General features: G+C 46.3%; 2 protein-coding genes across 2 annotated transcripts; both read left to right on the top strand.

Moving 5' to 3' along the window:
- The first annotated feature begins 1,322 nt into the window (after window positions 1-1,322).
- On the top strand, window positions 1,323-8,847 carry LOC142825342 (maestro heat-like repeat-containing protein family member 2B). Its single transcript, XM_075917299.2, has 6 exons — window positions 1,323-1,434; window positions 3,534-3,686; window positions 4,906-5,060; window positions 6,579-6,741; window positions 7,185-7,381; window positions 8,674-8,847. The coding sequence occupies exons 1-6, from the start codon at window positions 1,426-1,428 to the stop codon at window positions 8,813-8,815; spliced, it is 819 nt and encodes a 272-aa protein (XP_075773414.2). The 5' UTR covers window positions 1,323-1,425; the 3' UTR covers window positions 8,816-8,847.
- Window positions 8,848-12,932: 4,085 nt separating this feature from the next.
- On the top strand, window positions 12,933-23,186 carry LOC149525972 (protein maestro-like). Its single transcript, XM_089775759.1, has 7 exons — window positions 12,933-13,743; window positions 14,750-14,932; window positions 15,815-15,970; window positions 17,003-17,137; window positions 19,354-19,456; window positions 20,429-20,494; window positions 22,415-23,186. Exons 1-7 carry the CDS (start codon window positions 13,555-13,557, stop codon window positions 22,486-22,488), a joined length of 906 nt encoding a protein of 301 aa, XP_089631885.1. The 5' UTR covers window positions 12,933-13,554; the 3' UTR covers window positions 22,489-23,186.
- Window positions 23,187-26,349: the final 3,163 nt, after the last annotated feature.

Here is a 26,349-nt window from a genome sequence, read left to right as displayed (position 1 = left end):
TTAGCACCATACACCTGTGATTCAGTTATGACATCGCGTCAGAGGGTGGTTGACTGTATCAACTGTCTTCTCAATATACAAGGTGAGGAGACCATGAGCAGGTGTAAGTAACTCTTCACTTTCTTTCATTGTTGTAATGACCATTTTTTCCATCTGTAATTCTTTCTGTCTTGTTAGCAACACTTATATAACAGAACGACTGGGGCCTTGTAAGTACATTGCTGGAAGAGAACTGCACAAATAATAAATAATCTGCAAATATTAGAGGGTGGACAAAATATAGCACACAGGCCAGATCTGCCCTTCTCCCCAGAATTTCTGTCTGGAGCGCTCAGCTGATTAGCAAGCATGCCAGCAGCATGTGTTCAGCTGCCCCTCTCCGACCTTGCTCCATCCTATCTGCTGCTAGTGGTGTGTGGAGGGGAGGTGAGCAGGGAGACGTGCAGAAGTCAGGGTGACCCCTTTGCCCTTGTCATCATCTCTGCAGAGCAGAGTTTGGGGAGAGGGACACATACAATAGTGCTGCTCCAGTCTGAAGTATGGTGAGTAACGGAGTGCCTATCTAAAGAGGCAGTGCACTGTTTCTAAGATTTCTCTGGCAGCCAGCATGTCCCTCTCTCTCTCTCTCTCTCTCTCTCTCACACACACACACACACACACACATTGTCTCACACACACTCTCTCCCCCGCCATATGCCCATATGCCCCCGCTCTGCAGAGTGGGGTGGGGAGAGGGAGATGACAGAGCAGGACAGCTTTCCCTTAAAGAGACTGAGAGCAGAGTGGCTACTGAAACCAGATATACAGAGAAAGATGCTCCACACAGAATACAGTGCCTGTTTAATCCTGTACGAATCACAATGAATCACATGCCATTACTGTTAACTTTCAGACATAGGGGCTACGTCTAGACTACATCCCTTTTTCGGAGGGATAAGGGATCTTTCGGAAAAGGCTTAATTTTCCGCAAGATCAGCATCTAGACTGGCGCTTTTCTCCGGCAAAGCTCCGTGCCGAAAAAAGCTGCAGCCATTTTTATGCTAATGAAGCAGGGGAGATTTAAATCCCCGCTTCATTAGCAATTGCGATACGTCTAATTTACATCCCTTTTCCGAAAAAGGGATGTAGTCTAGACATAGCCTGACGGTAAAATTCTGACTCCGTTAAAGTCAACAAGAATTTCGTCATTGGCTTTAGTGGGGCCAAAATTTCACACACAGCTGGTAATAACATACCCCATAGATCCTCCTGTATGATTATCTATGGATCAGAGGTTCAGTTTTATTAAATGTTGCCATACTTTTTCTCCTTTTCTCTATCCTAGGTCAGTGCACTAACCTGGGGTCAGCAGAGGAGGAGCTGAGTTGTCTCCGTGAGGCACTAACAACTCCAGACCCTGAGGCTCTGTTTCAAGCATCTTCCAAAATGGCTAAGGTAACAAACACTAGGTGACTGTCCTAGTGGCTGTGCACCATTCATTTTCCCTTGTCCAGAGGACTGGAAAAGGGCAAATATAGTGCCCATCTATAAAAAGGGAAATAAGAACAACCCAGGAAACTACAGACCAGTTAGTTTAACTTCTGTGCCTGGGAAGATAATGGAGCAAGTAATTAAGGAAATCGTCTGTAAACACTTGGAAAGTGGCAAGGTGATAGGGAACAGCCAGCCTGGATTTGTAAAGAACAAATCATGTCAAACCAATCTGATAGTTTTCTTTGATAGGATAACGAGTCTTGTGGATAAGGGAGAAGTGGTGGATGTGGTATACCTAGACTTTAGTAAGGCATTTGATACAGTCTCGCATGATATTCTTATCAATAAACTAGGTAAATACAACTTAGATGGGGCTACTATAAGGTGGGTGCATAACTGGCTGGATAACCATACTCAGAGAGTAGTTATTAATGGTTCACAATCCTGCTGGAAAGGCATAACAAGTGGGGTTCCACAGAGGTCTGTTTTGGGACCGGCTTTGTTCAATATCTTCATCAACGATTTAGATATTGATATAGAAAGTACGCTTATTAAGTTTGCAGATGATACCAAGCTGGGAGGGGTTGCGACTAATCTGCAGGATAGGGTCACTAATTCAAAATGACTTGGACAAATTGGAGAAATGGTCTGAGGTAAATAGGATGAAGTTTAAGACAAATGCCAAGTTCTCCACTTAGGAAGGAACAATCAGTTTCATACATACAGAATGGGAAGCGACTGTCTGGGAAGGAGTACGGCAGAAAGGGATCTAGGGGTTATAGTGGACCACAAGTTGAATATGAGTCAGCAGTGTGATGCCGTTGCAAAGAAAGCAAACATAATTCTGAGATGCATTAACAGGGGTGTTGTGAGCAAGACATGAGAAGTCATTCTTCCGCTCTACTTTGCGCTGGTTAGGCCTCAATTGGAGTATTGTGTTCAGTTCTGAGCACCGCATTTCAAGAAAGATGTGGAGAAATTGGAGAGGGTCCAGAGAAGAGCAACGAGAATGATGAAAGGTCTAGAGAACATGACCTATGAGGGAAGGCTGAAGGAATTAGGTTTGTTTAGTTTAGAAAAGAGAAGATCGAGGGGGAACATGATAGCAGTTTTCAGATATCTAAAAGGGTGCCATAAGGAGGAGGGAGAAAACTTGTTCATCTTGGCCTATGGGGATAGAACAAGAAGCAATGGGCTTAAACTGCAGCAAGGGAGATTTAGATTGGACATTAGGAAAAAGTTCCTAATTGTCAGGGTAGTCAAACACTGGAATAAATTGCCCAGGGAGGTTGTGGAATCTCCATTTCTGGAGATATTTAAGAGTAGGTTAGATAAATGTCTATCAGGGATGGTTTAGACAGTATTTGATCCTGCCATGAGGGCAGGGGATTGGACTCGATGAACTCTCAAGGTCCCTTCCAGTCCTAGTATTCTATGATTCTATGATTGTTTTATGCTTTTGTGATGTCTTTCCACACTTGGAGCGAGCTATGGGAGTGAGGCATTCATGGGTAATCAGTAACATGCTTTTCATAGGTATATGCTATGAATGCCATGTAAAAAACAAACAGATTCCAGACAGTTGCATGAACATGCCCATGCATGTGCGCGCGCACATCCATCCATCCATCCATCCATCCATCCAGGGGGAAAATATGTGAGCGGGACATCAAGCTGAGAAACCAGTCTTGGCACCTTGTGTGTTTACCTGAACCTATATTTGTGTGCATGCATCTCTTTGCATATTTTTATATTTTGTGAAAAGATGTCATGTACATAATAGAATATAAACTGGAAATTTACATCCTGTTTGTCCCATACAATGTTGTGCTAACTGTACAACCTAAGATCTAACCTGATATTATTAGTGTAGAATAGAGATGTGGTAGCTAGAAAGATTACAGAGAAAATTTTAATTGCAACTGCCTTGCCAGATATGAGCCCAATTAGCAATTTGCTGATGAATACATTATTTTCCTATACAGCTCTTAGGCCTCCTTTCTTAAAAGTACTGGAGCCGACTATCATTGCAATCTTTCCTGTTTTTGATCTGTCCACAGGTGGTTAGTAAGTACTTTCCCTCTGAACAAGCCACAGATTTTATTGAGGCCATACTGGATCGTATGCTGTCTGCTAGCCCCTCCTGTGCCACAGCAGCCGGTCTGTGGATGAAGATCATCCTGAAGGAGTGTGGAGGTGCCATGCTGGATGAGGTAAAATAGAAGCTGGAGAGGTTTTTCTGGCTAACCTGCAGGCTTTCAGGTCTTTGCCATCATTTGCAGTGAACACAAGTCTTGCTGTTTCTCCCCCTGGGATTGGAAGTTAATTCCATCTGTGTTCCTATCCTGAGTCAGGCAATGGGGGAATCAACAGCAGAAGACAGAGATAATCTAACGGTACATCTGCACTAGCTCGTTAGTTCGAGCTCGGTAGGGTAATGAGGGCAAGCGGAGTTGCAAATGAAGCCCGAGATTTAAATATCCCGGGCTTCATTTGCATGTTCCCTGGCGCCACCATTTTTAAATCCCCCTTACTCCAAACTCCGTGCCCGCGGCTACATGCGGCATGGACTAGGTAGTTCAAATTAAAGATCCTAATTTGAACTACCGTTACTCCTCATGGAATTAGGATCTTTAATTAGAACTACCTATTCCGTGCCGCGTGTAGCCGCGGGCACGGAGTTCGGATTAAGGAGGATTTTAAAATGGCAGCACCCGGGAACATGCAAATGAAGCCTGGGATATTTAAATCCTGGGCTTCATTTGCAACTCTGCTTGCCCTCATTACCCTACCTAGCTCGAACTAACGAGCTAGTGTAGCCGTACCCCAAGGGAAAAGGAAGATGCTTGATTAGTTGTCTATCTTGTTGTCACAGTTTCCAGCCATGAAAGGCTTGGAAAAATTAGACTCCGAGTAAAATGCAAAAAGAGAATATCCGGCCCCAAGAGACAAGCTAAGTGAACTACATCTTAGGGCCTCAGATAATGAGGGGTCTCTAAAAATACCCCCAAATTACTAGTTTTTACTTGCCTCTTTGCCTATGTACAGATAGATAGATAGATAGATAGATAGATAGATAGATAGATAGATAGATAGATAGATAGATAGATAGATAGATAGATTATTTCTATTTTCATTGTCCTTTCTGTTAGAATAATACATGTTTTTTTGGAAATGCAATGAGGCCTCTTTAACTTGACATAGCTTAGGGCCTCAGCATGTCTTAACCCGGTGTTGCAGCCAGGTATGGGCAGAGATATGTATAATTTTTGTGGGTTAAATCTATGCAGCCATGTCTAAATACTTGTTTTTTGAAGGAAGGATTTTCTACAAGAACAGCAAATTGCTAAACGACTAAATAAACGTTTTGGTTCTGCAGAATGAATGGAGAGAATGGAAAAGGGACATTTTTTCTGGTTTTATTCTGTCCAGGTGCCAGCTATCCTGAGTAGAATATACGTTCACATGCCTACCATCAAGCAGGGTAGCTTGAGGCAGTTCCTGGTGGAGGCAGTGTCCATTCTAGGTCACCATCACCTAGAGGCAGTGATCTTCAGCCTCCTCATGAAACGTCTGCCGATGGACAGGTATATAGTGCTCCTTACAGTGTTCATTTTGGTAACCATGGATCCCACGGCTTCACTGGAAGATGTAAGGCTTCATTTAAGCCACAGACAGTTTGAGATAATTCCTAAAGGTTAATAGCTTGGGTCTTTCTGCAGAAAGGTCCAAGACCATGTCAAGGTGGGTGCAGGGAGAAATTAAGTGTCATTCTGTTTCCATTAATTAATAGTTGCTTTGGCATCCTAAAGACTTCCCTTTACTGGCATCACTGGAGTGGACTTTTGCCTCTCCAGACCCCTGAACTAACATCACCCTGGAAATTGCCAGTGACTGTTCGTTTTCTGGTAGCATGAAAGCTTCAAATCCAAATTCCTGGCTGATTAGCAAGGATAGGGCACCAGGCTTTTGGTATCAGCAAGGGTATGGCTGCTGGAATGGAATTGTCATTCTTGGTACTTAAAGACAGGGTGGTAAGCATATCTATCATTTCATTCAAACATCCCTAGCTGAATTATCAGTCATCAGTGCAGGAATCTAAGAACATGAGAACGGCTGTAGTGGGTCAGACCAAACGTCCATCTAGCCCAGGATCCTGTCTTCAGACAGTGGCCAATGCCAGGTGCCCCATAGGGAGTGAACAGAACATGCCCATTCTGGCAAATAGAGGCCAGGGAATGCCATTTGTGAAGAGGTCATGGGCTAGCCACAAATATTTGTTCTCATAGTTGTACATCCAGTTAGTAGGAAGATCATTTTTCTTTCTTCAACTTGTCTCCCAGGCCGTAGATCTTTGGGCATCACATGCTCATGATTCCATATCTACTGAGAAGTAGGAAAACAGGAACTGTGATTAGAGCTCTGTGTCCTTTCCTTCTGAAGTCTAGCATTAATGGTTATGGTGCAGTAAGACTAGGGTTGTGTCTATACAGCACCCTAAACTTGAAATAAGATGCACAATATGCACTCTGCAAATTGCGTATCATATTTTGCATAGCCTATTTTGAAATGTGGCGCTTCTACACAGCACCAAATGTCGAAATAATGTGCTATTTCAAGCCATCCCTTATCCCTCATGCAACAAAGTTTATTGGGATGGCAAAATAGTGTGCCCATTATTTTGAAAAATATTTCAAAATAACGGGCTGCTTGTGTAAATGTGGGGTAGCTATTTCAGGATACCTCCAGGATCCCCAAATAGTCATGCACTGTAGAAATGTAACCTGAAATGTAATTTAACTTAGTTCTGTAACTAGAAACTCAATATGTAAAACATGAGGACCATATAAGGAGGACAGCACTCTGAACTTGCTCATCATAGGCAGGGCTTGACAAATAATACAATCTACTCACCCATGGCGTGTAGATTGTAACCTGGAAGAGCCAGGTTTGGGCGATCTGTGCATGCGCAGATCGCCGGACAGCGCGGTTGGTGAGCCCTGATCATAGTCAAGGAGAAAATTTGTTCTTTACTTGAATATGATGCATATAGTCAGAGCCACAAAAGTCTCCAGGGGTCACATATAACTTATGTTAAATTGCAGTGACACCACTGAGCTGTGGAGATCTCTGGGGACAGATCCCTTGCTCGCCCCTCAAGTCCTGAAGGTCCTAATAGAAAGAATAAAGACTCCAACAAGCCAAGAAGGAAGCACGACCTCAGAGACAGAAACTGACCTGCATTTAGCAGCTGCTGAACCTCTCACAGTAAGTTAGACGACAGACATGTATTTCTCTGCCTTGTGACACACATGCTGATGGAAAGCTAGATGAGTGGTATAATATTGTCATATGGGCACTTCTTTTCTGAAGTACTGTTTCCTGGATTCCAGCTGTGCTTTCTGTGGAACAACAGATGGCAGATTTAGAGTATGTGGCTGATTCACTTAATAATATCTGGCAATTAGAAAGTCTTTGAATCAGATTTCTTACAGTGCTTTGCAAATGTTTTGTGCAACTCATAACATGCCTTGATAGGTCGTACACATTTTTACAGATATGGGACGCTAAGGCACACATGGAGTGAATTGCTCTCGGTCATTCATCAAGTTAGTGACAGGAGTGGGAATTTAGTCCAGCAGGTATCAGAAGGGGAGAGAGTGTGATAGTGTTAGGAAGAGACCTCTTCTTTTACCATGCTCTCCTTTCAGGCAACATGTGCCATCTTTGAAGTGGTGTCAGCATTGCAGTTGAGCAAAACTGTGCAGGAGCTGTTCCCGGAGTTGTTCACTGTTCTTCTGCAGCAGATCAGCCAAACCCTAGGACAAAAGATGCCTTTGCCCAGGATGAGCAGCCGAAGGAGGTTATTTAGAAAAGGACAACAACTATGTGAGGGCAACCCTTGCAGGTAATTAGAAGAAAGGGAGCAAAACAAAGAGAATCCCAGTACATTTGTGTGACACTCCCCAGGAGTTCTCAGGGTTATGAGGCACCTTACCATCACCTGCTTTTAATATGAGAAAGTCTTGTTTGTGCTTGCTATAGGTCAGTTCCCTGAAACCACCAACCTCTGGCAACACAAACACTACTATCTAGGCCTCCTCAGGCCTCAGTCTCTTTGTCCTCTCTTTCTGACTACAGCTTAGAGAATCTCTATCAACGGATTCTCCTCTAAGAGAAGTCTCCCTGCATCTCCCCACCAATCGGCTTTCCCCCATCTCTTAGTTTAAAAACTGCTCTACAGCCTTTTAAATGTTTAGTGCCAGTAGTCTGGTTCCACCCTGGTTTAGGTGGAGCCCATCCTTCCTGTATAGGCTCCCCCTCTCCCAAAAGTGTCCCCAGTTCTTGATAAATCCAAACCCCTCTTCCCTACACCATTGTCTCATCCACACATTGAGACTCTGAAGCTTTGCCTGCCTACCTGGTCCTGCGCGTGGAACTGGAAGCATTTCCAAGAATGCCACCATAGAGGTCCTGGATTTCAGTCTCTTTCCTAGCAACCTAAATTTGGCCTCCAGGACATCTCTCCTACCCTTCCCTATGTCATTGAGACCTACATGTACCACGACCACCGGCTCCTCCCCAGCACTACACATAAGTCTATCTAGATGCCTCTAGCATTTTGTCTCTTTTGCTCTCTGTTTCCCTCAAACACTCCTGTGGGTGTCCCTTTAGGCAGATTCCTTATTAATGGGATAATAGGTTTGTTGATTCTATAGCCCCACTCTAGCCAGGCAATCAGGTACATTTCTATCCAATTAGGCTTTCTCTGGGGAAGCTAATTAGTACTAGTAGTTACCAGAGTGCTGACCCCAAGTACAAGCTCTCAGCACCCTGTCACATCTCGCTGGACATAGGGCCCCAAAATAACCATTAGTGATCACTAATCTCTCTGTGTCCCAGCTTTTGGGGTCTGGTTGTGTATTTTTTCCATATTACTGTACTGTGCTAGTGCCCATACACCTTGCAGATAGGAGAAAGTGACTGCAAAATGTTGTCCATAGCAACACTAGTAATATGAGATGTATGAGACTGAAATACCTCCTGGAATTAAGTCCTTCCAAAAACAGTGGTCCCCAGGACACTGTCAATGGATGAACTGTCAATGAACAACAGACCTGACAAGTAACTGGGGTTTCCTGACTGCTTAGGCTGTGCCTTTCTATTGGTTACTACAGTTCTGTGCCTCTTTTCCCCCAGGCTTTCTATTGAAGCATTAGAGGCTGTGCTTCTCAAGGCTACGAATGAGAAACTGATAAGAACTCTCTGGATGCAGAAAACTTGGATGCTTCTTGAAAATCCGCAGACTCACCACGAGGGGGTGTGTTTGCTGGTGAGGTAAGAGATCTAGGAGACAGCACTTCATCCTCAGGGATCGGCAACAAATAGAGTGACTGACAGGGAACTTTCAGGTATAGCTTTGTGCGGGGTGCCCTGGGTGAGAAACACAGAGCTTCCATGCGTAGGTTTTAGAGTTGTATGGTCATAGCAGCTAAGCTTTTGAAGTGCACAGTCTGCCCCATAAGTGGTTCCTTTTGTCTTCCAGGGTTCTGCAAAGATCTGGACTAATAACAGTGGAGATCATACAGAGCCTCCTTCCCTGGGTAAATTCCCCATCAGAAAACCAGCGAGTCACCAGCACAGCTTTCTTTGCTCAGGTATGAGCAGTTCCACCATTAGGCTGTTATCTGTTGTTTACCTTTCTCTGGGGAATTGTACAGTTCAGTTCACAGGAATTCATTTTAGATAGTAGAATGTGTCCTTTATAAGGAAATCTCATAAGGAACTTCATTACACCTTTCTTAATCATTTTCTCTTTGTTATTTTTGGGGCCTAAACTAGCCTAGCCTAGCTGCCTATTCTAGTTGCTGGTTAAGAGAGAGTGAGCAAGATATAGATAGGCTACGTCTACATTGGCAAGATTTTGCGCAAATAGGGTATGTCTACACTACAGCACTAATTCGAATTAACTTAATTCAAATTAGTTAATTTGAAATAAGCTAATTCGAATGAGTGCATTTAGACCTAAAAACTAATTCAAATTAGCATTTTGCTAATTCGAAATAGCATGTCCACATTGAGTGGACCCTGAACCGAAGTTAAGGCTGGCCAGAACCAGTGCCGTCAGGGCATCAGGTTAGGACTTAAGGTGTGGAGCTGCTTCCTCAGGCTAGCCGAGGGCTGTGCTTAAAAAGACCTGACCCCCATCCCGGACAGACAGTTCTCAGGATTCCCCGCTTGCATGTCTAACTCGATGGGGACATCAAAGCAGTCCTGTCTTGGAGTGCCCTGAATGCCCACACTCGGCACATTTCAGCACTCGACCATCAGCCCGGCTGCACTTGCCGCAGGCTGCCATCCGGGGGAGGTCAATCAGGGGGCTGTCAGGATCCAGGAGGCCCTACAGGAAAGCTTCCACCCCGAGGAGCCCGCAGAGCCACCCCAGTCCTCCCCATCGGGGGCTCGTGCCCCATTCCTCCCTCACCTCCTTCCACTTACCCTTCCCGAGCCCCCTCTTCCTGATGTAAAAAATAAAAGGACACGTGTTCAAAAAAAGAAACTCTCTTTATTTAACAAAACTGGGGGCGGGGGGGATTAACCTCTGGGGGACTGGGAAAAGGAGGTGGGAGAGGGGAAGAAAGAGGGTGGGAGAGGGGAGGTAGAAACCTGGGAGGAGGGAGCTGGAAGGGGGAAGCCAGGGGAAGAAGGAGGAGGGGAAGTATAAAACTATGGTACGCCATATCTTCAGAACTGTGTACAGATGTGGTCTTCTCACCTCAAAAAAGATATGGCCTTAGAAAGGGTTCAGAAAAGGGCAAGTACAATGATTAGGGGTTTGGAACAGGTCCCATATGAAGAGAGGCTAAAGAGACTGGGACTTTTCAGCTTAGAAAAGAGGAGACTGAGGGGGGATATGATAGAGGTCTATAAAATCATGAGTGGTGTGGAGAGGGTGCATAAAGAAAAGTTCTTCATTAGTTCCCATAATATAAGGACTAGAGGTCACCAAATGAAATGAATGGACATCAGGTTTAAAACTAATAAAAGAAAGTTCTTCTTCACACAAAGTTCTTCTTATAGTCAACCTGTGGAACTCCTTGCCACAGGAGGCTTTGAAGCCTAGAACTATAACAGAGTTTAAAGAGAAGTTAGATAAATTCATGGAGGTTGGGTCCGTGGAGTGCTATTAGCCAGGGGGTAGGAATGGTGTCCCTGGCCTCTGTTTGTGGAAGGCTGAAGATGGATGGCACGAGACAAATTGCTTGGTCATTGTCTTCGGTCCATCCCCTCTGGGGTACCTGGTGTTGGCCGCTGTTGGCAGACAGGCTACTGGACTAGATGGACCTTTGGTCTGACCCAGTACGGCCATTCTTATGTTCTTATGTACTAAGCGCAGGGCTCAGGGTCGGGGGTCTCACTGGAACAACTTGATTTTCATGCAAACCTGCTCCTGGGTTTGGATGTGGCCTTTGGTGGCCAGGCTGGCAGCTATCCTGCCCTAGACGGCTGCATTCCTGTGCCTAGTGTGGAGGTCGTGGACGCTGGAGGCCTCCCCCCAAACCTCGATAATGTCCACGATCTCTGCACTAGACCAGGCGGGCGCCTGCCTCTTGTGGCCCTGGGCAGGCTCCTAGGAGCCGCCAGCCTGGTCTTGGGGAGAGGCGGAGGGCTGGGTGGCAGCGGGTGGCTGGCTCATGCCATGCCAGGTGCAGGGTCTGCTGGCTGGGTGCTGGCAGGCTTGCCACTGGCACAGGCACTGTAGCCAGACCATGCCCCTTTAAGGGCTCTGGGGCTGGGAGAGGGGCAGAAAAGTTTCCCTGGTTTGGCCCAGAGTGGCCATCAGGGCAACCTGATTAGGGTTAGCCTCCAACTAGTTCGAATTAAGTGGCTACACAGCCCTTAATTTGAACTACTTAATTCGAACGAGGCGTTACTCCTCGTAGAATGAGGTTTACCTAGTTCGAATTAAGCGCTCCGCTAGTTCGATTTAAATTCGAACTAGCAGTTTGTATGTATAGCCGCTATTAAAGTTAATTCGAACTAATGGCTGTTAGTTCGAATTAACTTTGTAGTGTAGACATACCCATACTTTTAACGCAAGAGTTTTCGCATTAGAATATTTGCGCAAGAGAGCGTCTAGACTGGCATGTGCTGTTGTGCTAAGAGGCGCTTTTCTGCAAAATCATCCGTGCCAGTGTAGACGCTCTCTTGCGCAAGAAAGCTCCGATGGCCATTTTAGCCATTGGGCTTTCTTGCACAAGAAATTAATGTGGCCTGTCTACACTGGCCTCTTGCGCAAGAACAGTTGCACAGGAGGGCTTTTTCCTGAGTGGGAGCATCATAGTTTTTGCGCAAGAAGCACTGATTTTAGACATTAGAATGTCAGTGTTCTTGTGCAAGAACTCCCCGCCAGTGTAGACTGGCAGCTGCTTTTGCGCAAAATCATGCCAATGTAGATGTAGCCATAGAATTTGCATTACTAGACCTTTTCTGACAATTCCTAGGGCTAATACTGACCAACAGCTCCTGATTTTGGTCTAGCTCAGCAAATCTTCTAAATGAATCTAGTGTCCTAATACTATAAAATAAGCAACATACAAATACATTAACATCTATCTTAGATTCTCATTAATCTAGAATAATAGATTCATAGAACATTCGAACTGGAAGGGATCTTGAGAGGTCTTCGAGTCCAATCCCCAGCCATCACGGCAGGACCAAGCACAGTCTAGATCATCCCTGACAGGTGTTTGTCTAACCTGCTCTTAAATATTTCTAGTGATGCAGATTCCACAATCTCCTGAGGCAATTTATTGCAGGGTTTAACCACCCTGACAGGCAGGACGTTTTTCCTGCTGTCCAACCTAAACTTCCCTTGATGTAATTTAAGCTCATTGCTTCTTATCCTATCCTTAGAGGCCAAGGAGAACAATTTTTCTCCATCTTCCTTAAAACATCCTTTTAGAAACGTGTATTATCTGAGTACTTCAAAATGATAATGTAGTATCTGAGTGCCTCAAAACTCTTTAAAAGTATGTATCCCTACAATACCCCTGTGAGGCAGGGAAACACTATTAGTCCCATTTTGCAAACAGGAAACTGATGCACAGAAGGCCCAAGTGACTTGCCCAACATCATCTAGGAAGTCTTTGAGGGTGCAGGAAATTGAACTGGAACCTCCTAAGTCCTAGGCTGCTAACTACTGGAGCATCCTCCCTCTCCACAGCCTTGCTATAACGTCTGTGTCATATTTCACATTTACGCTAAGTCGCTATTTTAGAGGCTCATCTGGTGGTTCTAGGAATCTGTTTGTGCCCCAAAATCTTTCTACACCCCACCTAGGAAAGGAGTCACAAACGTGGGTTTTCAAGAGGCCTCATGAAAGCTGCCAATCAGAGCCCAGCTGGCTCAGATATATGGAGCTACAGGGCTTTATTAGGTCAGTTCCTTTCAGGAAGTGGAGGGCCAAGAAAAGATGCTATTCTCTGGCCAAACCAATTCACAGGGGTTTATTTCAGGCAGCATTTTCTGAAGCTGAATTTGCAGAGAGAGAGTCCTTACGAGCCTTAAACATATAATTAGAGGGAGAAACTGAAAGTGGCCCCATAGGAAGAACCCAAGGAAAAAGTAGCAATAAACTGAAATGAAGCAATGACTCGCTGCTATTTCTAGGTTGGAACCAAGAGTAGTGGGCAGGCTCAGGTTCCCCAGTGGCATAAACCCGATGAAGGGGACAAGGCTTATGGAGAGGTTGAACAAAGAACAGACTATAAAGGGTCCAGAGTTGGGGCTGAAGACCCTAGTGAGGGCAACAGGACCTAAAAGGCATTTGTTTGGACTTTGGGACTTGGCCAGAGGGCTGAGCCATGGAAGACTCACTAAGATCGACTGGCAGGATGCACCTGGGCGAGAAAAGGATTGTGGTATCAAATGCAGTCACTGAGAGGCTTTCAAGGGATGAGCAATCACCCATTATAGTGCCTAAAAGGAAAAATCCATGTTTTTAACACAGTACTCATTCATATAGAATAATAAATTACAGTGTATTACGTGTCTCCTCAAATTATATTCGCTATCTTAATGAACATATTAGAGCTAATGGACATGTTGATTTTATTTCAGCTAATGACTGATCCCATACTCAGGGAGAAGAAGATCCTTAAGTCTATCTTACATAGCTTAGAAGAAAGGTCACGGGACAATAACAGCATTGTCCGTCAAATGGCTGTAAGAGGCCTAGGCAATTTAGTCTATGGGGCACCTGAGAAGGTAAGATAGAATACTGAATACAATGCAGCATAACTAGAGAAACTAAAGGAAACAATTGCTCAGGATTTACAGAGGCCATGCACAATGCACTAGGCCAATGTCTGCTCTCTCATACCCCTGTAACCTCTTTGCAGTCAATACACAGCAGGTTTGTTCTCTTGGTAAGCTGGGCATAAGGAAACAATATGTACTTAATATGATCATATGTAAATGTATACTCCTAGGAATGAAGAGTGTAGGCTTTATTTCCACGATGAGAGATTCTATTCCAGGAAACAGAGACACTAAAAAACTCAAATCATGATAGATAATCAGCTGAACGTAAGCACCCAGTACAAAGCTGTGACCAAAAGAGCTGAGGTGATCCTCGGAGGCATAGACAGAGGGATTCTGAATAAGAATAAAGAAGTTATTTTACCTCTGCTTATGGCACTGGTGTGAGAACTGCTAGAATACTGTCAGGATCATGCCTGCAATTCAAGAAGGATGTTGATAAATTGGAGAAGAGTCACAAGAATTTTCAAAGGGCTAGAAAATGTGCCTTTAGATTCAATGGGGGAGGGAGGGGGAATGAAGCTAAACTAATTCAGACTGCTAGTAAGGCATACATTTTAATGGTAATTTTAATCATTGGAACCATTTACCAAGGGTTGTGGTGGGGTCTCTATCAGTAGCAACTTTAAAAACAAGATGGGCTGTTTTTCTAAAAGAGGTGCTCTAGTCAAACAGACATTATTTTGGGGAGGTTCTGTGTTGTGAAGGAGGTCAGACTGAATGATCACAATGGTCCCTTTTGGCCTTCAAATCTAAGTAATTAGAAATCTAATAGGATTACATAGGTGTAATATGGCACAGAGTTTGGCTTATTGTAGCTAGTACCTGTTGTAAAATATAGCTATAGGTCAATAGGGGGGCAGATGAAATTCCCACTGCTTCATAATTGCTAAAAAAAATATTAGAAATGTGGTTAGTGGAAAGTGTTTTTTAATGTCATACGTCTGAACAGGTGAAAAAGTACAAGAAGTTTCTTCTGGAGGCACTGATCAGGACTTTAGAAGACACTTTCAGTTCTGAAGTCACTGCCGAAAGCCTGAAGGCACTGGCCAACGTTCTGAACGAGCTGAAAGGGAAGGACATAGGTTCTTCCTTCAGAGACCTCACCACACAGATCCGGAAGTACTTCGATAATGTACGTGAACAGAAGCCTTCAACCCCAGTTCAGCTGACATTGATGAGGCTCCATTTACAATGCATGATGTGTCCTCACTGGGCATTGTTCATGTCAGAATGAAGTGATTTTAGGCCTTAGGGAAGAGATGTGTTTTATGGAGGAGCAGAGAATTAAGAAAATGAGGATGCCATCCCTGCTCCTTCAGTCTCACCCTTCTGTTCATCTTTATTTCCAATGAGAATGGCAAAGGAAGTATGAATACTAGATTAGGTAGCTGCATACAAGGAAAATGGGCATACAGGGTGTAATAGACTGTTTTGGGCCTGCTCCATACGATTTTTATGTCAGATGGTTGAAATTATTCCATTTTGCAGAGAAGTTTGAGATTTCAAATTTTGGTTTTGTTCCTATTTGGGGGACACACCCCCAGCCCAAATTTCAAAACTCTTTGTGAAACCGTAATACTATTCTCAACCCAGCTCTACTGGGAGCCTTGCCTGAGGGCAGTCTACTGGCAGACTATGCTGGAGACAGGGAACCTGGAAACACTGGGAATTAGAGGTGCCAGGGTGCACATTTCCTGGCTCCTTGTCAGCCTGCCAGACAGGCTGTTCTGAAGGTGAGGGCCAGGAAGCCCAAGATCCCAGTTAGCCTGCTAGATGGGTCACCAAGAAGCTGACCAAGTACCCCTACTTGGCTTCTGGAAGAATGTTGTCAAAATTGAACTGTCTTCAAAGTATTTTGATGAATCAACACATTTGGCCCAAACTTGATTAATTCCAGTTCTTTTAAACTTCTGTAGTTGGAATCACTCTACCCTAATGTAGAAGAGACAGCTGTGCTAGATACATGATGTGGTTATTTCTTCGTTACCAACCTGTGTGGCTTTCTTGGCTATAGGAGGACAACACTCTTCGTGCATTGGCCTTTGTCCTGTTTGGTATCCTGGCCGGCTCTGCAAAGAGAAAATGGAAGGACTATTTTGCCAAGCAGGTTAGACAGAGCTGGGTCACGCTTCTGCTGCACCTGCAAGATCCAAGCCCTGAGGTTTCAATGGTAAGAATGACAGTGACTTAATTACTAAGCAAAAAGAATCTTCCTCCTGATGCCAGGGGAGCTCTGCTATTCCTTCCCGCAGTGGAGACCTAAATTCTTCCCTCAGTTCATTGCCCTCCTTTTGAGTCAATCCCAGACAGGCTGGTCCTTAGCAGCCAGGGTTGTCTCACTGGAGTTCAGGATAGGTCATGGGTCTGATCCCAAGAGTTCATTCCTGCCTATCTCTGCACCCCACGTTCCTGCCTCCCCACAACAGAGGAAAGACCACAGCTATGCCTAGTGAAGCAGCTTTCATAGCTACATCTGTTCTGAAAAAACATTGCTGCTATCTCCAGTTTTCAGTATTATAAAATCATAGAACCATAGGTTTGGAGGAGACCTCAGGAGGTCACTGAGTCCAACCTCCTGCCCAAAACAGGACCAGCCTCAACTAAACAATCCCAGCCAGGGCTTTGTCAAGCTAGGATTTGAAAACTCTAGATTTAGAGGTTCCTTTGCCTCCCTAGGTAACCCATTCCAGTGCTTCACCACCTTCCTAGGAAAATAGTTTTTCCGAATCTCCAACCTAGACCTCCCCCACTGTAACTTGAGACCATTGCTCCTCATTCAGTCATCTAGTACCACTGAGAACAGCCTCTCTCCATCCTCTTTGAAATCCCCCTTCAGGTAGTTAACGCCTTCTATCAAAGCTCCCCTCACTCTTCTCTTCTGAAGACTAAATAATCCCAAATCCCTCAGCCTCTCCTTGTAAATCATGTGTTCCAGCCTCCTAATCATCTTTGTTGCCCTCCATTGGACTTTCTCCAATGTATCAACATTTTTTAAGTAATGGGGTGCCCAGAATTGGATGCAATACTCCAGAAGTAGAATCCCTTTCCCCCTATTAAAGTCATGCTGGCATATTTTCTGTCTATTACTTCAGGGGAATCCCTTTTATTCTTGGGGTAGATGAGCAGTCAAGGACATGAGTTCCATTTGAATGAGCACAATACGTGTTATGGAACAATTCACTGGTGCAACCCTCTTTTTCAGGAGTGCAGAGCTACATTTCATCTCTGTGCCCCATTTTTGGGACTGAAGAGGCTCCAAACTATACTTAATGAGCATCTTAGTTGGAGAACCAAGCTGAACCCTGAGGAGCTCCAGATGGATATCTGCAGACACCTTGTGAGTGACCTACAGAATTATATGAGATTATTGACAGCATAGGCTTGTGGTGTAGAAGCAGGGGGAATGTGTGATGGGCAATGTAAGTATCTATGGGTATGTCTATGCTACAAAGTTAGTTTGAACTAACGGACGTTAGTTCGAACTAACTTTCATAGGTGCTACACTAGCGCTCCGTTAGTTTGAATTTAATTCGAACTAACGGAGCGCTTAGTTCGAACTAGGTAATCCTCATTCCACGAGGATTAAGCCTAGTTCAAATTTACTAGTTCGAATTAAGGGCTGTGTAGCCCCTTAATGCGAACTAGTGGGAGGCTAGCCCTCCCCAGCTTTCCCTGGTGGCCACTCCGGCCAACACCAGGGAAACTCTATGCCCCCCTCCCGGCCCCGGACCCCTTAAAGGGGCACGGGCTGGCTACGGTGCCCGTGCCAGGTGCAAGCCTGCCAGCACCCAGCCAGCAGACCCTGCACCTGGTGCGGATCGAGCCACCCACCCGATGCCCCCCAGCCCTCCCCCTCTTCCCGGGACCAGGCTGGCAGGTCCTGGGAGCTTGCCCGGGACCGCAAAAGGCGGGCTCCCTCCTGGGCTAGTGCGGATATCGTGGACCTCATCCACGATCTCCGCACTAGGCACAGGAAGGTGGCCGGCTAGGGCAGGAGAGCTGCCAGCCTGGCCACCCAGGAGCAGGTGTGCATGAAAATCAAGGGGGTCCACTGAGACCCCCGACCCTGAGCACTGAGCTTACAATGGCCATCCTGGGTCAGAACAAAGGTTCATCTATCCCAGTAGCCTGTCTGCCGACAGCGGCCAACCCTAGGGACCCTGGAGGGGATGGACCGAAGACAGTGACCAAGCCATTTGTCTCGTGCCATCCCTCCTCAGCCTTCCACAAACTTTGGGCAGGGACACCACTCCTACCCCCTGGCTAATACCACTCCATGGACCCAACCTCCATGGCTTGATCTCACTTCCCTTTAAACTCTGTTCTAGTTGTAGCCTTCACAGCCTCCAGCAGCAAGGAGTTCCACAGGTTGACTCTGTGCTTTGCGAAGAACAACTTTCTGTTACTAGTTTGAAGCCTGCTACCCATTCCTTTCCTTTGGTGTCCTCTAGTCCTTCTTTATGGGAACTAATGAAGAACTTTTCTGTATGCACCCTCTCCACCCAACTCCTGGTTTTAGAGACCTCTATCGTGTCCCCCCTCCGTCTCCTCTTTTCTAAGCTGAAAAGTCCCAGTCTCTTTAGCCTCTCTTCATATGAGACCTGTTCCCAACCCCTGATCATTTTAGTTGCCCTCCCCTCTGCCACCCTCTCTCTTCCCCTCTTCCACTCCCTTTTCCCAGTCTCCCCCAGTTTTGTTCAATAAAGACAGATTCCATTTTTGAACACAATTGTCCTTTATTTTGTACATCAAGAAGAGGGGCTAGGAAGGGTAAGTGGAAGGAGTTGAGGGAGGAATGGGGTACGCGCCCCCGATGGGGAGGACTGGGCTGGCTCTGCGGGCTTTTGTGGTGGAAGCTCTCCTGCAGCCCCCCAATTGCCCCATCTCCCCAGATGGCAGGCTGCGGCAAGTGCAGCCGGTCTGATGGCCAAGTGCTGTGATGTGCCCAGTGTGGGTACTCCGGGCACTCCAAGCCAAGACTGCTTTGCAAGCGGGGCACCCCTGAGAACTGTCTGTCCGGGGTGGGGGTTGGGACCCTTTAAGCACAGCCCTCGGCTAGCCTGAGACAGCATCTCCACGCTCTAAGTCCTCCTCTGATGACCTGCCGGCACTGCTTCCGGCAATCCTTAAGCCCGGTTCAGGGTCCACTTAATGTTGACATGCTAGTTCGAATTAGTAAAACGCTAATTCGAACTAGTTTTTTAGTCTAGATCCGTTAGTTTTAATTAGCTTAGTTCGAATTAAGTAATTCGAACTAAGTGAGTTCGAATTAACGTTGTAGTGTAGACGTACCCTATTAGAGTGGGATACAGGACTGAGGGTGAGAGGAATGTAAATCTGCCATAGATTCCCACTTTCCCCACTTCTACACAGCCTCCTGTCCTTTCTTTTATTTACTTGTTTAAATTAAAAAAAAAGTCTGAGTGAGTCCAATAACTGACAGCAGTGGCAAGAGGAACACAGACTGTTTACTTGTGGTTTGTAAAGGCATGTGTTGGCAGTCAAAGGGCATTTCTAGCCAGAGAGAGCTCATGTGTCCCTGATTTTCTCTAGGCCAAAGAGAAGGCTGAGCTACTGGAGAACTTTTACAAAACTACCATCACATACTTCTGCAGCAGCTGGGAAGAGATCCGGGCAGTTGCAGCCAAGTTAGCTGGTGAGAGAAAGTGTGCCGTGTCCCTTTTGGTATTCCCTTTGAGGTAGACAGAAAAAGTCCCTGTGTGCAGCACTGAGCTACTATTAATCTCTCCGTGCTGTGACTTCTCATGCATAAATGGAGATGTTAATGTTCTCCTACTTCTCCAGTGTGGTGTTAGGAGGAATTTGTAAGTTGCAATAGAATGCTTTGAGATGGCGCAGTCATTTAGTAGCAGAGGCTGGCACACTGTCACGTAGGGTATGTTTATTCTCCGATCAAACTAGTGTGCTAAAAATAGAGTAGCTGTGGCAGGAGTAGCAGGAGGGGTTAACTATTCCAAGGATGATCCCATCCAAACCCAAAAGTCTGTTCTCAAGGTGGCTAGCTCCTCCGACTGCTTCTGTCATCTTACCTGCACTCTATTTTTAGTAGTCAGAGTTAGTGTGGACTCAAACTATAGACCTAAGCTCAGTGTTGTTCACTGTTCCTTACTGGTGCTTCATCACTGGGAGGTAGGCAGGCCACCGCCACACAGTGCCTGCTGTTGCAGGTTCCTGATTGCCTTGCCCAGGAAGCACTAGATTCCTCCCCTTTGGCCCTGTGCCATCCTTTCCTTAGCACACCCATGCAAGCCAGGCAAGCACTGTGGCCTAATTAATTTATCCATGTGAGATCCTTGCTTAGTACGCACTTATTCCTGGCCCCAGCCCTTTGTTCACACCACTAGATTAATACACTATCCTAGTATATCTCCAATAACTGACAGCAGTGGCAAGAGGAACATAGATTGTTTAAAGCAAATGAGGTTTTATGTAAACATTCTTAATTTTTTTCTCTTATTCTCTTCAGTGTGGACGCTAAACTTTTCTAGTATTTTCTTGCCTACAGCTCACCTTAGACCCACAATAGAAGCCAAAGGGCCAATGTTATCACCTTGCACTTAACAAGAGAAGGTTTTTTATTGATGTTTATTTTACACTGCTTATTTAGGCATCATCCTGGAACATACGGACACCAAAAATATGAAATGGCTGGACATGGAACATCTGTTGACCTGTAAGTAACAAATACAGGTGAAATCCTATTCATTAGTGAGTTATAAAGAAATTTAGCTGACAAGCAAGCAGTAACTGATACCACAGGTGTGAAGTGCATCAGCCACACATCAAAGGACAGATTCAGCTTTAGTCTGCTCTGAAAGAGGTACGTCTACACTACAGCGTTAATTCAAGTTAACTTAATTCGAAATTGTTCATTTGAATTAAGCTAATTCGAATTATGCATCTATACACAAAACCTATTTCAAAATAGCATTTTGTTATTTTGAAATAGCGCGTCCACACTGAGTGGACCCTGAACCGAAGTTCAGGCTGGCCGGAACCAGTGCTGGCAGGGCATCAGGTTAGGACATAGTGTGTGGGGCTGCTGCCTCAGGCTAACTGAGCTCCGTGCTTCACGGGACCCTACCCCCACCCCGGGTTCCCCGCTCGCTTGTCTACCCCGATGAGGGACAACAAAGCAGTCCTGTCTTGGAGTGCCCTGAGTGCCTGCACTCGGGACACCACAGCACTCGGCCACATGGAGCCAGAGCTGCCCCTGGGCACACCGGTGCGTCTCGTAGGGTTGTTGCCATCAGCCCAGCTGCACTTGCTGCAGGCTACCGTCCGGGGAGTCCATTGGGGGGCTGTCAGGATCCAGGAGGCCCTGCAGGAGAGTGTCCACCCCGAGGAGCCCTCAGAACCACCCCGGTCCTCCCCACCGGGGGCTCGTGCCCCATTCCTCCCTCACGTCCATCTACTTACTCCTCCCTAGCCTCCCTTCCTGATGTCAAATAAAAGACATGTATGTTCAAAAATAGAAACTGGGTTTATTGAACAACAGGGTGAACCTCTGGGGAGACTGGGAAAAGGAGGTGGGAGAGAGGAATAGAGTGGGTGGGAGAGGGGAGGGTGAAACCTGGGAGGAGGAAGTTGGAAGGGAGAAGCAAAGGGAAGAAAGGAGAAGGGAAGATCAGGGCCCAAGGTTGGGGGTCTCACCGCACCAACTTGAATGTCATGCAAACCTGCTCCTGGGTTCGCATGTGGCCTTTGGTGGCCAGGCTGGCAGCTATCCTGCCATTGACGGCCGTGTTCCTCTGTCTAGTGCGGAGATCATGGATGCTGGGGCATCCCTCCCAAACCTGAATAAGGTCCATGATCTCCACCCTGGACCAGGAAGGCACCCGCCTTCTCCAGCCCCTGTCAGGCTCCTGGGTGCTGGCAGACTGCTCCTGAGGAGCAGTGGAGGGTTGGCTGCCAGTGCCTTGCTGGCTCACGTTTTGTGGCTACTGGCTCAGGGGCCCCAGTGGCCACTGCTGGCTCTTGGCTGGTAGGCTTGGATCTGGCACGGGCCAGGGTCTATCCCTTTAATAGCTCTGGGGTTTACCAAATTTGAATTAAGCGCTCTGCTATTTCGAATTAATATCGAAATAGCGGTTTGCATGTATAGATGCTATTAAAGTTAATTCAAAATAACAGCTGTTATTTTGAATTAACTTTGCGGTGTAGACGTACCTGGAGGAAACTGCAGCCAGTGTGATATAAGTCAGTGCATCTCCTGGCTATCCTGGCAATGCCTCTTCCCAACCTGTGTGATCCACTCTTTGGGCTCCATCGGCTCCCTGGAAGCCACTTTTTGCTACCCCAAACTCCACACCATCAGATTTATTTCTGTCAGGAGATGTAAAATAACTTAAAAGCAGAAGCTATTGAGTCAATGGAGCACCTTCCAATTGGATGAGTTTCTGGTAGGGTCAGGGTCTCCCCTCTCCCCCCTCCTCCATCTCAGTTTGGAGCTTGGAAGGATCCCAATGGAGGAACCTAAAGCTTTGTTTGTACAGAGAGCTTCTGTAGCTTGGTACTCACTGGTACTAAATCTCCAGCTACTGCAGGCATAGGTGACTATATGAAAAGTGAGTCATATTCTCTGTAATTCCAGCTCTCCAGGTACTACAGAATGACCCAAGTCCCATTGTCCAGATGGTGGCAACTCAGGTCCTAAGAGACATCTGACCTGGATGAGTGCTCGGGGAATGAAGCACAGACAAATAGATCAAAGAGCTCCTGCTACCTTGAATGGGAACAAGAGAGGGATTGCTGGAGGACAATGTGCTCTGTCTGTGCCAGCTTGTTTCCAGCTTGCACCTCATATACTTCGGTGGGAAGCTAGACCTTGGTGGTATGCGGCCAGCTCTGCTATGGGGTAGGAGAGTAGTATAAGGGCCCTACCATCAATCAAACATTAGCCCTGCCACCTGACCCTGGAAGTCCCCCCCCCCGACTCCCCGGAAGTTCCTTCTCCCTTGTCACCGGCAGTCCCGCCCCTGGAGGGTAGTACATCCGGGTCGAGAGGGACAGGTGACCGGAAGTAAAAAAGGATGTCATGTGACCCCCGTTAGGCCCGTCCCCTGTCACCGGAAGTCCCGCCCTTGGGGGTAATACATCCGGGGTCAAGAGGGGCAGGTGACCGGAAGTAAGGGGTGTCATGTGACCCCTCTAAGGACTTGCCCCGCCTCCCTCTACCAATCAGGAAGGGCTTTCCCCGTAGGACCGCCCCGCGAACCGCTTTGACCAATCGGGGGGCAGTTCCGGGACCGGATGACCCGCCCAGAAGTGGGTCGTGTGACCCCTCTAAGAACTCGCCCCGCCTCCCTCCACCAATCAGGAGGGGTTTTTTCCCTGTAGGACTGCCTCGTGAACTGCTTTGACCAATCAGGGGGCAGTTCCGGGACCGGAAGACCCGCCCAGTAGTGGGTTGTGTGACCCCTCTAAGAACTCACCCTGCCTCCCTCTACCAATCAGGAGGGTTTTTTTCCCTGTAGGACTGCCCCACAAATCGCTTTGACCATTTGGGGGGTGCAGTTCTGGGACCCGTTGACCAGACCGGAAGCTGGTCGTGTGACCCCTCTAAGAGCTTCCCGTGACACCCTCTGTCAATCAGAGCATAGCACTTCCCCATAAGTTCTAGCGCCACACAAAAGAAGCCATCTTGTTCCAAGAGCGCGTGTTTCAGAGAGCGTGCAAACGCTGAGCAGAAACATGGACTCTTTCACCACCCCCACCAGAAGTTTGGAGTTTGTTTTGGTGACGAGGGCCTTCCACCACATGAGAAGAAAGTGCCACATCAGCAACAGTTCCGAGGACGAGGGAGAGGCAAAAAGGGGCCCTTTGCCCCCTCTGCTATTGGATACACCAGGATCTGATCCCGAAACCCAACTCCTCCCACGGCAGCCTGACGAGCTAGACGGCCTCTCGTTATCTGTCCCTGTGGAGGATGCTGCCCATCTCTCCCAGGAGTCGGACAAGGTGAACGGAAAAGAAGTCAAACAGGTAAATGAAAAAATCGAGGTGGGGGGCATCATGGGTGTTTTGTGAATCTAAAAACCAGCAGCTGTAGCTTATTCTCTTTTTTGACAATCTCTTGCCAGGTCGACGATGACTTTCTAGAAACCTTTGAGAAATTGCACATCGGTAATCCTGTGGGAGTAAATCTATCTTGTGCCCGCTTGTTTTGCTCATATCTGACACATGGATCTCGAGAACAAACGTGCAAGAATGAATTAACTCGGACTCCCTAATAGCGATAGTGGTGGGGGTGTCATGGTGCCCATTTGCAGATGGCTGTAAAAGGGTGTGTTAATCCAGATGCTTAATAAAACTTGTATGAAATGTGTTGGTGTGAATGTGTTCCTTCCATACTTACAGCATCTTTTATTAACACAAATAACAGTCATGTCTACGCAGATTGCTCTGTTAGAGAAAATACATTACACCCCCAGGGAAGCTGGCAGCTTTGGTGGGGTGAACCCTCTGTTTCAAGCAGTCAAAAAGCACAGTAAAACTTTGAACAGAAGACAGGTAACATCATGGCTTTCGGACCAAGACGCTTACTCTTTGCACAAGCCTGCTCGAATACATTTTAAAAGAGACAAGACCATTGTCTCAGACGTGGATGCACAATGGCAAGCAGATTTGGTGGATATGCACCGGTTCTCCAAACGCAACAGCGGTTTTAAGTATATTTTAACAGTGATAGACATTTTATCAAAATATGCCTGGGCCTTAGGCCTAAAGGACAAGACGGGCAAGGAGGTAGCCAAGGCCTTTAAAGCTATTTTCAGCGAAGGTCGCGTGCCTCAAAAATTACAAACGGATCGGGGAAAAGAATTTTTAAACAAACCTTTAAGTGGATTGTTAAAGCGGCATGGTGTCCACCATTTTGTTACTAACAATGAAGTCAAAGCGGGGGTTGTGGAGCGATTTAACAGAACTTTAAAATCTAGGATGTGGAGATATTTTACAGCCCACAATACCTTTCGCTACATTGACATATTATCTGAGTTTATAAAGAGTTACAGCTGGAGCTTTCACAGAACTATACGGACCAGACCTGCTGATGTGAACCCCGCAAATTCTCTGAAGGTCTGGAAAAGTGTTTATGGAGATGATGTTAAAATAAAACAGGCTGTTGTTCCTTTTAGAAAAGGGGACCACGTGAGACTCTCTAAAACCAAAGGTGCCTTTAAAAAAGGTTATGAACAAACATTTACCGATGAGATATTCATAGTGGATGAAGCCTTAACCAGGGGTGAGAGACCTGTCTACCGATTAAAAGATTATGAGGGTGAGACAGTGACGGGGTCGTTTTACCCTGAAGAATTACAAAAGGTGAACCCCAAACAAGACAGGATTTACAGGATTGAAAAAGTTCTAGCAGAGAAAGGGAAAGGAAGAAAAAAGCAGCTATTGGTGAAATGGCTGGGGTGGCCCAACAAATTTAACAGTTGGGTAGAAGCTTCTCAACTCTGTAACGTTTAAGCGAGAATAAAAACAATCCCACCTGCAAGGAGAGAAATGGGGGACGGGGGCTTCTACATCACTCTGCCCAGCAACGCCAGCTCTGGGGTTTTTCCCCAAAACACCAGCTCGGCCTTTACAATACAGCTAATAAAGTCGTTGGATCTCCCGGGGGCCTGGGAAGTGGGGTTAGCGGAAATACAATATCCACACAGCTGGAACAACATTACTGAGGACACCCCTTTCCAAATCACCTTTGGAGATAAACCATGGAGTTATATCCTACGGCGAGGTTATTACTCAACTATACCCGAATTATTGGAACATATGAATAGCATTGTGGCACGTCATTCTGGACCGCCTGATGTTATCATGAATTATGACCCCATGAGTAGAAAATGTAGACTTAAATCCACCGATGCTACTGCTACGTTTTCTACCCTCGGGGAGCTAGCTAACATTCTGGGTTTGGCCCCCGGGCACAGTGTCCAGAAGAGTCCCTTCTCAGCAGACATCACAGGGGGTTTCAACTCCTTGTATCTATACACGGATATTGTAGAACACCAGTTTGTGGGGGACTTTTCTGTCCCCCTGTTACGCTGCGTCCCTGTCAGAGGAAATAACAATGAGTTTGTTACCATCACCTACGATAAGCCTCATTACGTACCCATCAGTCAACACCACATCGACACCATCACCATTGAAATAAAGACGGATCAAAACAGATGCGTTTCATTTCGCTTTGGCAAGGTGATTGTGAAGCTGCACCTGCGTTCCCGGAAAGAGCGAGGTTTCTAAAAAGCAAAACACTATTATGGCGATCGTAAAAAATTACGGTGACTCCAAAGTCTACAGCAACTATTACAAAGCCCAGGCTGGATATGCCCTTCCTGGATATCATGGAGCCCCTGTGATGTACGGGGCCGGCGTGGGCGGTATATTCCGTAGCCTTTTTCGAAAAGCTGTACCGCTTTTGCGAAGAGGGCTAGAGATTATTAAACCCCACATAAAAACAGCCGCTCAAAACATAGCCAGAGATGTGGTAGGCCACGTTTCCCAGGCTGTCTTGGAGAAGGT

Source organism: Pelodiscus sinensis, chromosome 1, assembly GCF_052426305.1.
Source record: "Pelodiscus sinensis isolate ZL-2025 chromosome 1, ASM5242630v1, whole genome shotgun sequence".
Classification (NCBI taxonomy): Eukaryota; Metazoa; Chordata; order Testudines; family Trionychidae; genus Pelodiscus; species Pelodiscus sinensis.
The sequence above is the reverse complement of the archived record's forward strand: the minus strand, read 5'-3'. Positions and strand labels throughout refer to the sequence as shown.